Genomic DNA, 12,521 nt, shown 5'->3' on the forward strand with positions numbered 1-12,521 from the left:
CGTGGGCTTCCTCCGGGTGCTCCAGTTTCTTCCCACAGTCCAAAGATGTGCGGGTGAAGTGGAGCGGCCATGCTAAATTGTCCCTTAGTGTCAGAGGGATTAGCAGGGTAAATGCATGGGGTTATGGGGATAGGGCCTGGGTGGGATTGTGGATGGTGCAGACTCGAAGGGCCGAATGGCTTCCTTCTGCACTGTAGGGATTCTATGATTCTAAATGAACCCGAGTCCCTGGCACTGTGAGGCAGCAGTGCTAACTACTGTGCCACCCCATGAATTTGCCTACTTCTGCCCCCGTGTTCCTATGTTTTGAACTAGATTGTGGAGATGCCAGTGTTGGACTGGGGTGGGTACTGTCAAAAGTCTCACAACACCAGGTTAAAGTCCAACAGGTTTATTTGGAATCACGAGCTTACACAGCATTGCTCCTTCCTCAGGTGGCACGGTGGCACAGTGGTTAGCACTGCTGCCTGTGTGTGTGGAGTTTGCATGTTCTTCCCAGGTCTGCGTGGGTTTCCTCCGGGTGCTCCGGTTTCCTCCCACAATTTGAAAGACATGCTGGTTAGGGTGCATTGACCCGAAAAGGCGCCGGAGTGTGGCGACTAGGGGAATTTCACAGTAACTTCATTGCAGTGTTAATGTAAGCCTTACTTGTGACCAATAAATAAATAAACTTTAAGGTGAGTCAGCTGAGGAAGGAGCATCACGCAAACCAGCCTCCCACCCATTGACTCTGTCTACACTTCCCGCTGCCTCGGAAAAGCAGCCAGCATAATTAGGGACCCCACGCACCCCGGACATTCTCTCTTCCACCAGGAAAAAGATTCAAAAGTCTGAGGTCACGTACCAACCGACTCAAGAACAGCTTCTTCCCTGCTGCCATCAGACTTTTGAATGGACCTACCTTGCATTAAGTTGATCTTTCTCTGCACCCTAAATATGACTGTAACACTATATTCTGCACTCTCTTGTTTCCTTCTCTATGAACAGTATGCTCTGTCTGAATAGCACGTAAGAAACAATACTTTTCACTGTATGCTAATACAGTGACAATAATAAATCAAATCAAATCAAAGCAGCGCTCTGAAAGCTGGTAATTCCAGCCAAACCTGTTGGACTTTAACCTGGTGTAGTGAGACTTCTTATTGAACTAGATTCGAGGCTATTTGGCATTTTGGAGGAATTGAGTTTGGGACACTTTGGGCAAAACATTAGATTTGGCACGGTAGCACAGTGGTTAGCACTGCTGCCTCACAGTGACAGGGACCCAGGTTCAATTTCCGGCTTGGGTCACTGTCTGTGTGGAGTTTGCACATTCTCCCTGTGTCTGCGTGGGTTTCCTCCGGGTGCTCCAGTTTCCTCCCACAGTCCGAAAGACGTGTTGGTTAGGGTGCATTGGCCATGATAAATTCTCCCTCAGTGTACCCGAACAGGCACCGGAGTGTGACGACTAGGGGATTTTCACAGTAACTTCATTGCAGTGTTAACGTAAGCCTTACTTGTGACCAATAAATAAATTAACTTTAAAGTGAGTCAGCTGAGGAAGGAGCAGCGCTCTGAAAGCTGGTGTTTCCAGACAAAACTTTTGGACTTTAACCTGTTGTTGTGATACTTCTTATTGAACTAGATTTGGCATCTTTTGATTTGATTTGATTTATTATTGTCACATGTATTAACATACAGTGAAAAGTATTGTTTCGTGTGCGCTATACAAAGCATACCGTTCATAGACAAGGAGGAGAAAGTGCAGAATATAGTGTTACAGTCATAGCTAGGGTGTAGAGAAAGATCAACTTAATGCAAGGTAGGTCCATTCAAAAGTCTGACAGCAGCAGGGATGAAGCTGTTCTTGAGTCGGTTGGTACGTGACCTCAGACTTTTGTATCTTTATCCCGATGGAGGAAGGTGGAAGAGAGAATGTCCAGGGTGTGTGGGGTCCTTAGTTATGCTGGCTGCTTTGCCGAGGCAGCGGGAAGTGTAGACACAGTCAATGGATGGGAGGCTGGTTTGCGCGATGGATTGGGCTACATTCACGACCTTTTGTAGTGAAGCAGATGGATTTTTACAACAATCAATGGTAATCACATGGTCACCATTACTGAGACTAGACTGATTAATGAAATTGAAATTGCACCAACTGCCTTGGTGGGATTTGAACCCATTAGCGGGTAAATATGTAGGGATATGGGTGTAGGGCCTGGGTGGGATTGTGGTCGGGGCTGACTCGATGGGCCAAATGGCCTCTTTCTGCACTGTAGGGTTTCTATGATTCTAGTCGTGGCTGACATGCCAAATTTCCCTAGTCTTCTGAGAAAGTAGAGGCGTTGGTGGGGCTTTCTTAACTGTAGTGTCGGCATGGGGCGGAAACCAGGACAGGTTGTTGGTGATCTGGACACCTAAAAACTTGAAGCTCTCGACCCTTTCTACTTCATCCCCGTCGATGTAGCATGTTCTCCTTCACGCTTCTTGGAAGTTGATGACAATCCCCTTCGTTTTGTTGGCGTTAGGTGCATTGGGTTAGGGTGCCTTGACCCGAACCGGCGCCGGACTGCGGCGACGAGGGGAATTTCACAGTAAGTTCATCGCGGTGTTAACGTCAGCCTTACTTGTGACACTAATAAATAAACTTTTCAATCTTATTGAGTTTGGGACACTCTGGGCAGCACATTAGGTTCTGTTTTATGTTGTCCCTGGAGGGAGCAGAGGAACTACAACTCCCCACCATGCACTGTGCACAACTGGGCAAGGGAATGAGCCCTGGCACTGACAGGATTGGGTGTGACAGGCTGGGGGGTCAGCCGCTTGCAGCATGTGCAGCTGTCAGGCTCTGGGAGAGCTGCACCGTCAACACAACCCGGATTCCTGCCGGGCTAAATTTATCCAGCAGCCTGCCAGCAAGGAGGGCAGTGACCGAGGCTGGGCTCCCGGTGACAGAGAGCTGCTTCCCGCCACCCCGAGGGCTGCTTCCCCTTCCCCCCTCCCCCCCCACATCATCCCCCGCTCCTGCCTCACAGGCTGGAGGAGGAGAAGCAGCGGCGATGCCGGCTCTGCAGAACCGCCCGCGGGCCCGGGAGCGGAACAACGTGCTGAACCGGCCCGAGTTCATGTCGCTGAGCCAGGCGGCCCGGCCCGCTGCTGAGGCCCGGGCCCCGCTGAGGAGGCAGAGCGGGCCGCAGCCTCCGGCCAGCGACAGCAAGGAGCCGGCGCACCTACCCGAGGAGGACTGCATGCAGCTCAACCCGTCCTTCGGAGGCATCGCCATCAGCTCGCTGCTGGCCATCGACATCTCGGTGTCCCGGAGCCTGGGGGTCTGCGCCAACCGCGCCTCGGCCTGGAGCAGCGCGCGGCCCGTTGTCAAGCTGATCGGGGTCACAGGTCACGGGCTGCCCTGGATCGGCGGCACCGTCTTCTGCCTGAGCAAGAGCAGCAGCCCGGCGGGCCAGGAGGTCCTGCTCAACCTGCTCTTCGGTGAGCCTTCCCTGTGTGTGTCTCTGTCCCCCCCCCCCCCCCCGTGTGTGTGTGTTTGTCTCTGTCCCCCTGTGTATGTGTGTCTCTGTCCCCCTGTGTGTGTGTCTCTGTCCCCCTGTGTGTGTGTCTCTGTCCCCCTGTGTGTGTCCCTGTCCCCCTGTGTGTGTCCCTGTCCCCCACTGTGTGTGTCCCTATGCCCCTGTGTATATGTATGTGTGTCCCTGTGTGTGTGTCCCTGTCCCCCTCTGTGTGTGTGTGTATGTGTCCCTGTCCCCCTGTGTGTGTGTGTATGTGTGTCCCTGTCCCCCTCTGTGTGTATGTGTCCCTGTCCCCCTCTGTGTGTATGTGTGTCCCTGTCCCCCTCTGTGTGTGTGTGTATGTGTGTCCCTGTCCCCCTCTGTGTGTGTGTGTGTGTATGTGTGTCCCTGTCCCCCTCTGCGTGTATGTGTGTCCCTGTCCCCCTCTGTGTGTGTATGTGTGTCCCTGTCCCCCTCTGTGTGTGTGTGTGTGTGTGTGTGTGTATGTGTGTCCCTGTCCCCCTCTGTGTGTGTATGTGTGTCCCTGTCCCCCTCTGTGTGTGTATGTGTCCCTGTCCCCCTCTGTGTGTGTATGTGTGTCCCTGTGCCCCTCTGTGTGTGTATGTGTGTCCTTGTCCCCCTCTGTGTGTGTGTGTGTGTATGTGTCCCTGTCACCCTGTGTGTGTATGTGTGTCCCTGTGTGTCCCCGTCCCCCCGTGTGCGTGTGTGTCCCCGTGTGCGTGTGTGTCCCCGTGTGCGTGTGTGTCCCCGTGTGCGTGTGTGTCCCCGTGTGCGTGTGTGTCCCCGTGTGCTTGTGTCCCCGTGTGCGTGTGTCCCCGTGTGCGTGTGTGTCCCCCCGTGTGCACGTGTATGTGTCCCCCTGTGCGTGTGTGTGTGTCCCTGTGGGTGTCCACGTGTGTGTGGCGGCGGCAGCCAACCGAGTGACATTCACTGGCTTTGGGTTGGTGCCGGTGGCTGATCCCCGGCCTCATGGGTCAGGCAATAAGGGCAAAGGGCATTAGGTCGGATCACACTCTGGGGGGGAGGGAGGAGGGGAAGGCATGGGGAAGGGCATGAGGAGGAGGCGCATGGGGTGGGAGGGGCATGGAGGGGTGGGCTATACCGAAAGTGTTGTCCGTGATTGCTTACTTTGGCTTTCTGTAATATTGACGTGTCCATGTGGCTCCTACATGGACCCCCACCTCCATCCCCTCCCCCACCTCCATCCCCTCCCCCACCTCCATCCCCTCCCCCACCTCCATCCCCTCCCCCACCTCCATCCCCTCCCCCACCTCCATCCCCTCCCCACAAAACCCACTTCGCTCTGCAGGGTTGCCAACCCCCCAGGATTATCCAGGAGGCTTTAGGAATTATAGATGAATCTGATGGGTGCTGGTGAGAGTGGCGCCCGGGGAGACAAAATGATGGAGTTCATAGAATCTACAGTAAGAAGTCACAACTCCTGAAGGAGCAGTGCTCCAAAAGCTCATGATTCCAAATAAACCTGTTAGACTTTAACCTGGTGTTGTGAGACTTCTTACTATGCCCATCCCAGTCCAACGCTGGTATCACATCATAGAATCTATAGCACAGAGACAGGCCCTTTGGCCCAAACTGGTCCATGCCGACCAAAATGCCCATCTAAGCTAACCCCATTTGCCTGCATTTGGCCCATATCCCTCCAAACCTTTCCTATCCATGTATCTGTTCAAATGCCTTTTAAATGTCAATGTCCCTGTCTCAACCACTTCCTCCGGCAGCTCATTCCACATACGTACCATCCTCTGCGTAAAAAGGTTGCTCCTCAGGTTCCCGTTAATTCTTTCCCCTCTTAACTTAAACCTATGCCCTCTAGTTCTCGATTCCCCAGCCCTGAGAAAAAGACTGAGTGCATTCACCCTATCTGTGCCTCTCATGATTTTATACACCTCTATAAGATTACCCCTCAGTCTCCTACGCTGCAAAGAAAAATGCCCTAGCCTGTCCAATCTCCTGCTATAACTCAGTCCCTTGAGTAATGGCCTCCTTCTGCACTGTAGGATTCTATGATTCCTGGCAACATCCTTATAAATCTCTTCTGCACCCTTTCCAGTTTAATAACATCTTTCCTATAGCAAGGCAACCAAAACGGAACACAATTCTCCAGGTGCGGCCTCACTAACTTTCTGTACAACTGCAACTTAACTTCCCAACTTCTATACTCAATGTCCTGACTGATGAAGGCCAGCATGCCAAAAGCTTTCTTCACTGCCCTGTCTACCTGTGACACCACCTTTAGAGAACCGTGCACCTGAACTCCAAGGTCCCTCTGTTCCATGATACTCCCTAAGGTTCACCGTGAAAGTCCTACCTTGATTTGACTTTCCAAAATGCAACACCTCACACTTATCTGAATTGAACTCCATTAGCCATTTCTCGGCCCACTTACCCAGCTGGTCAAGATCCAAAAATTACAGCAGGATCTATCGTCAATGTTAAATAAGATGCTGCATCTCTCCTATTTACTTTGAACAGTCTTGTTGGTTACTTATAAAGAAATCGGCATGGAGGAAACAAAAATCTTCTCGACTGGGTGGTGGGAAAATAATCTGACAAAACCTCCAGGGATCTATCCAAGCAGAGCTGGCAACCCCATTCGCCCCAATGTAACGATAATGCTTGGTCACTGCTTTGACTATTCTGGGCCACACGTTTAAGGACCGTTTTTTGTGCTGTTCTGTTTCCTCATTGGTGGATAAATTCCTAAATCAGAACAGAAGAGCATAAAAATCTAGGAGCAGGAGTAGACCATTCGGCCCTTTGAGTACGGTCTACCAGATCATGGCAGATCTAATTGGGGCCTTAACTCCACTTTCCTGCCTGCCTCCCCTTGACCCCCCCTCGTTAATCAAAAATCTGTTTAACTCAACCTTGAATGTGTGGATTGAGATCCATCAGAGTAGGAGAAGGTTCAAACTAAGTTGGCAGGAGTTGGGAATGAAAGGACAGGTAAAAAAGAGAAATAAGGAGCATAAAGGAATAGAAACGTAGAAAAGATCATACACTTTCAGTATCCCACTCCCACGTTCTCTCCATACCCCTTGCTCCCTTCAGCCATAAGGGCCACGTTCAGCTCCCTCTTGAACATGTTTATTGAACTGGCCCCAACAGCTTTCTGTGGTAGAAAATTCCACAGGTTCATAACTCTCTGAGTGAAGAAGTTCTTCCTCATCTCAGTCCTTATTCTTAGACTGTGACGCCTAGTTCTGGACTTCCCCAACATCGGGAACATTCTTCCAACATCTAGCCTGTCCAGTCCAGTCAGGATTTGATATGTTTCTAATGAAAGTGTTGGATAGTCATAGAGAAGGAAGTTGTACTGCATTAGATAGGAGCAGACTAAGAAGGACTACAAGGAATACAAAGACAGTTTTAGCATCAATGCATGTAAACACACACACTGTGGTGAGTAAGGTCAGTGAGCTACAAGCACAAATAGCTGAGTGGAAATGTGATAGGACCTAGAACATGGAACAGCAACAGGCCCTTCAGCCCACGATGTTGTGCCAAACATGACGCCAAAGTAAACTAATCCCTTCTGCCTGCCCTTGCTCCATATCCCTCTACTCCTTGCATATTCGTGTGCTTATCTAAAAGCCCCTTAAACGCCATTATCGTATCTGCACCACCACCCCTGGCAACGCGTTCCAGACACCTACCACTCTAGGTGGAAAACCCGCCCCTCACATCTCCTTTGAACATTCCCCGTCTCACATTAAGTGCATGCCCCCTAATATTAGATATTTCAACTCTGGGGGGAAAAAGATTCCGATTGTCAACCCTATCTATGCCTCTCATAATTTTATAGACTTCTATCAATTCTCCTCTCAACCTCTGCTGCTCCAGAGAAAACAACCCTGGTTTGTCCAGACTCTCCTTATAGCTCAAACCCTCTAATCCAGGCAACATCCTGCTAAGCCTCTTCTGCACCCACTCCAAAGCCTCCGCATCTTTCCTGTAATGTGGCGGCCAGAATTGTGCGCCACATTAACCAGAATTTGGTTAAGTGCGACCTAACCAAAGTTGGCAGCAGTTTGGTGATGTAGTGGCAATACTGGGAAGGTGGCTTAAGGATGGTGAGGACTGGTACTTCGTAATCCAGGGTACAAGGTGTTCGGAAAGGATAGGGAAGGATAGAACAGAGATGGGTGACAGTGTTGAAAGTCATTGTAAAGTTAGAAAGAGCGGGAAAGGGAAAAATCCATTTGGTTAGAATTGAGAGGTGGAAAGGATGTGATAACATTATGCGGAGATATTCTGTAGACCTTCAAATATTGAAAGAGAGAAACAGAGGAGCCAATCTACTGGGAAATTTGCATTTCTTTACTATTCCTTTGTGGGATGTGGGTTTCGCTGGCTAGGTCAGCATTTATTACCCATTCCTAGTTGCCCCTTGAGAAGGTGGTGGTGAGCTGCCGCCTTGAGCCGCTGTAGTGTAGGTACAGCCACTGTGCTGTTAGGAAGAAAGTTCCGGGATTTTGACCCAGTGACAGTGAAGGAATGGCCGATATATTTCCATGTCAGATGGGGAATTTATAGGTGGTGGCGTTCCCGGGCATCTCCTGCCCTTATCCTTCTTTGGAAAGTGCTGCCTGAGGAGCCTTGGTGAGCTCCTGCAGTGCATCTTGGGGGATTCAGCGATGGTAATGTCATTAAATTTCAAGAGGTGATGTCACTAGGCAAGAATATAGTGTGCTGATCTTGAGATATTTATAATGACCTAAATATGCATCAGGGCTGTGTGAGAGTAATGGGTAAGGAGGACGAAGGACTTCTGAAATATGTTCAGGAGAACTTCCTTGATCAGTTCAACTAGAAAGGAGGCATTTCTGGATCTGGTGCTGGGGAATGAGGTGGGCTAAGTGGACCAGGTGATCGGGGAGCATTTGGGTAAGAGTGATCATTGTATCGTCAAGTTTAGATGAGTAATGGAGGAGCACTAGGAACAATCTAATGTAGAATTTCTAAATTGAAAGAGGGCTAATTTCAATGGGACATTCAGCCCGGGTAAAATAGAAGCAAAGATTCACAGGAAAAACTGTAACTGCCCAATGGGTGACCTTTAAAGCAGTGTCATTTTGAGTATCGGCTAGGTACATTAAAGAGCCAGGAGAACAAAGCCAGGGCTCCCTGGATGATGAGGGAGGTGGAGATTCTGATGAAACATAGAGGGAGGGTGTATGATGCATGTCAGGTAAATTCTAGCAGCGAGAAGCAGGCCAGGTGCAACACGGTAAGTTGAGAGGGAAAATGACGCGGAAAATAGGACTGGCAAAGAGAGAATATGAAAATAGTTAATGTAAGCGGGAACCCAAAAAAATCTTCCAGTGACATGTAAATAAGCAGTCAGTAAGAGACAGGGCTATTAGAGACTAAAAGAATGATATAGGCTTTGAGTTGTAGGGCAAGGCTTGAATATTTAATAATAGTACTTTGCACGATTTAATAACAGTACTTTGTACAATTTAATAACTGTACTTTTTACTGGCAATTACTAAGGAAGAGAATGTGAACAAAATCTCAGTGGAAGAGGAGATGGCAGAGGTAATGGATGGGGTGAAAACTGATCAGCAGGACACACTGGGAAGATACATTCTGTCCTCACAGTGAATACGTTGCCTGGTTCAGGCTGCTTGCGTTTCAGGTTGCTAAGGGAAGTGGGAGTGGGAAAGGCAGAAAGGGCTTCCTTAATATTCCAAAACCTCTTAGATAGGCGCCTGAGGATCAGAGAGCGGCAAACGTGACATCCTTATTTAAGGAAAGGTATGAGGCTATTCCGGGCAACTTGCAGACCAGTCCGGGCAACTTGCAGACCAGCCCGGGCAACTTGCAGACCAGTCCGGGCAACTTGCAGACCAGCCCGGGCAACTTGCAGACCAGCCCGGGCAACTTGCAGACCAGCCCGGGCAACTTGCAGACCAGCCCGGGCAACTTGCAGACCAGCCCGGGCAACTTGCAGACCAGCCCGGGCAACTTGCAGACCAGCCCGGGCAACTTGCAGACCAGCCCGGGCAACTTGCAGACCAGCCCGGGCAACTTGCAGACCAGCCCGGGCAACTTGCAGACCAGTCAGTCCAAACATCGGTGGTGAGTAAGGAAGAATAATCTGGGAAGAAACCAACAGGCACTTGGAAAGGTTTGAGTTAATGAAGGAGAGAGTCAAGAAGGATTTGTAGAAGGTAAATTGCATTTGATGACTCTAATTGAATTTTTTGATAAAATAACAGAAGTTGACAAAGGAAATGCTATCTGTGTGGATTTTCAGAAAATGTTTGATAAGGTACCTCAGAAACGGCTGGATAACAACATTGAGACTTACGGGGAGGGTCAGTGTCAACCTGGATTAGAAAATTGGCTTCAGGACAAAGAATGGGGGGGGGTTGCTAGTTGTTTTTTTCAGACTGGACGGTGGTAGACAGTGATATCTCCAAGGGTCAGTGCTGGGACCACTGCTGCATCTATAGGTTTATAGAATGTTAACATCTACTCATGATATTAAATCTGAAGTATGGCAAAGAGTAGGATGATACCAACTGACTGCAACAGGATGTTGCCAGTCTGGCAGAATAGGCAGAGCAGTGGAGTTTAATACAGAGAAGTGTAAAGTGATGCATTTTAGCAGAAGTCATAGGAAAGGCAACAGAGACTTGGGCCCAATTTTACCATCAAGTTGCACCCGTTTTCGGGCGTGAAAACTTGGTAAAGTCGGGCGTGAGGCGAGTGGCGTGATCTGCGACCACCTCTGTGCCCATTCATTTCCCCCTTTACCAAGTGCCTAAAGTGGCTGCGATCGGGACCGCGCCTGAAACGGGCCGACGGCAATTTAAATGCATTTGCATGCATTTAAATTGACTTAATGGGCTGGATGCCCAAATTTACTGGCACTTCCCCCTTTACCACTGCGTTCACCCGTCCAGATTCGGCGCGAAACAGACATGGTCGGCAAAGGTCTGACTCGGGCACTCCAGCTTCTGAGGAGGTCGGTTCAGAACTTCCGGCAGCTCTCTGATTCAGATTGGTGGTGGGGGGAGGGCGGTGGGTCAGATGGCTCTCTGGTTGTGGGGGGGGAAGGAGGCGGGTCAGATGGCTCTCTAATGGGGGGGGAAAGGGGGGTCCACTGCCACTCTGCGTGTGATTGGTGGGAGGGCAGGGGGGTCAGCTGCCACTCTGCGTGTGATCGGTGGGGGGAAAGAGGGGCAGGGGGCCTGGGTAACGGGGGGGGGGTGGGGGGGATAAGGGGGCCGGTTATGTTGTGGGGGTGGGGCAATGTCTGTGGGGATCAGGGGGAAGGCATTATCGGGCCCAGGAGCGAGGGTAACATTTTTCTATTTTTTTTCGGCGCATGCGCAGTTGGAGGTGCCGATCGGAGCTGCAGTGTTTCGGGTGCAATAAGCCCCGCTCACAGGCTTCTGCAGCGCGATTCAGAATTGCTGATATTTTTTCAGGCAGAGTGCGTATGGGGGCGCCTGAGAACGGGTCTAAAAGTCGGATCTGAAACACTCCCAGATTCAGCACTTAGAATCAAAATAGTAAAATTGGGCCCTCAATGACACAGTTCTAACGTATGCAGCGACAGAGAGACTGGTAGGGTTCATGTGCATGGATCTTAGAAAGTGACAGGACATAATGACAGAGTGATTAACAATGCAAATGGGGGTTTATGCTTCATAAATGGAGGTATTGAGGCTGAAAGCAGGGAGGTTAAGGTGAACCTTTATAAACCCCTGGCTAGGCCACAACTAGAGTATTGCACCCAGTTCTGGCCACCACACTTTCGGGAGGATGTGAGGGTCTTTGGGAGGATGCGGAGGATGATTCCCAGCATGGTTCCAGGGATAGAGGATTTCTGCTACGAGGCTAGGGTTGTAGAAGCTGGAGATGTTCTACTTGGAGATTTGATAGAGGTGGACCAGATTATGACAGGATTGGATGAGGTAGACAAAGAAAAGCTGTTCCCATTGGCTGGTGGTACGAGGACTTGAGGAATACAAGCTTAAGGTTTTGGGGAAGGGATAGAGGGAGGGATATGAGGAAGAATTTCATTACTCAGCGAGAGTTGGAACTCGCTGCCCACAAGAGGAGACGATGATTGATTTTGAAAGGAAATTGGATAGACAATAGGGGGTAGGGCCTGGGTGGGATTGTGGTCGGTGCAGACTCGATGGGCCGAATGGCCTCCTTCTGCACTGTAAGGTTTCTATGATTCTATGACACTTGAGGGAAATAAACCAGCAGGGATACAGGGATAGAGCGGGGGAATGGGACTAACTGATTTGATTTGATTTGATTTGATTTATTATTGTCACATGTATTAGTATACAGTGAAAAGTATTGTTTCTTGCTTGCTATACAGACAAAGCATACCGTTCAGAGAGAAGGAAAGGAGAGAGTGCAGAATGTAGTGTTACAGTCATAGCTAGGGTATAGAGAAAGATCAACTTAGTGCGAGGTAGGTCCATTCAACAGTCTGATGGCAGCAGGGAAGAAGCTGTTCTTGAGTCGGTTGGTACGTGACCTCAGACTTTTGTATCTTTTTCCCGACGGAAGAAAGTGGAAGAGAGTATGTCCGGGATGCTTAATTATGCTGGCTGCTTTGCGGAGACAGTGGGAAGTGTAGACAGAGTCGATGGATGGGAGGCTGGTTTGAGTGATGGAGTGGGCTTCGTTCACGACCTTTTGTAGTTTCTTGCGGTCTTGGGCAGAGTAGGAGTCATACCAAGCTGTGACTGGATTGGTCTACAGACAACTAGCATGGACTTGATGGTCCGAATGGCCTTCTTTTGTGCTGTAATTACTATGAACAACTTAATGTGGGCATTTTGTATCAGATTCCCTTGAAACTCACGTGGTACATCCTGAATTTTGAAGATTTCTATTTATTAATTAGCTCTCAACAGTAACAACTAACTTGTTTGGCTCCTTGCACATAATAAAACATCCCAAAATATTACACAGCAGCAAAGTCTGACAAAACATTGAAACAAATATGAGGACTAATTG

At 49.5% G+C, this 12,521-nt stretch overlaps 1 protein-coding gene across 3 annotated transcripts in view; it reads left to right on the top strand.

Annotated features, from left to right (window-relative positions):
• Positions 1-2,764: 2,764 nt before the first annotated feature.
• LOC144488468 (inactive phospholipid phosphatase 7-like) overlaps positions 2,765-12,521 on the top strand; it is a 44,500-nt gene continuing 34,743 nt past the window's right edge. Inside the window, exon 1 of one of the 3 annotated variants that reach the window (XM_078206537.1) lies at positions 2,765-3,465. In XM_078206537.1, coding sequence (XP_078062663.1) covers positions 3,036-3,465 — 430 coding nt within the window. In that variant the 5' untranslated portion in view covers positions 2,765-3,035. The remainder of the gene's footprint in view (positions 3,466-12,521) is intronic. The other 2 variants (XM_078206538.1, XM_078206535.1) reach the window with 2 other exon arrangements.

Source organism: Mustelus asterias, unplaced genomic scaffold (assembly GCF_964213995.1).
Source record: "Mustelus asterias unplaced genomic scaffold, sMusAst1.hap1.1 HAP1_SCAFFOLD_1597, whole genome shotgun sequence".
Taxonomy (NCBI): Eukaryota; Metazoa; Chordata; class Chondrichthyes; order Carcharhiniformes; family Triakidae; genus Mustelus; species Mustelus asterias.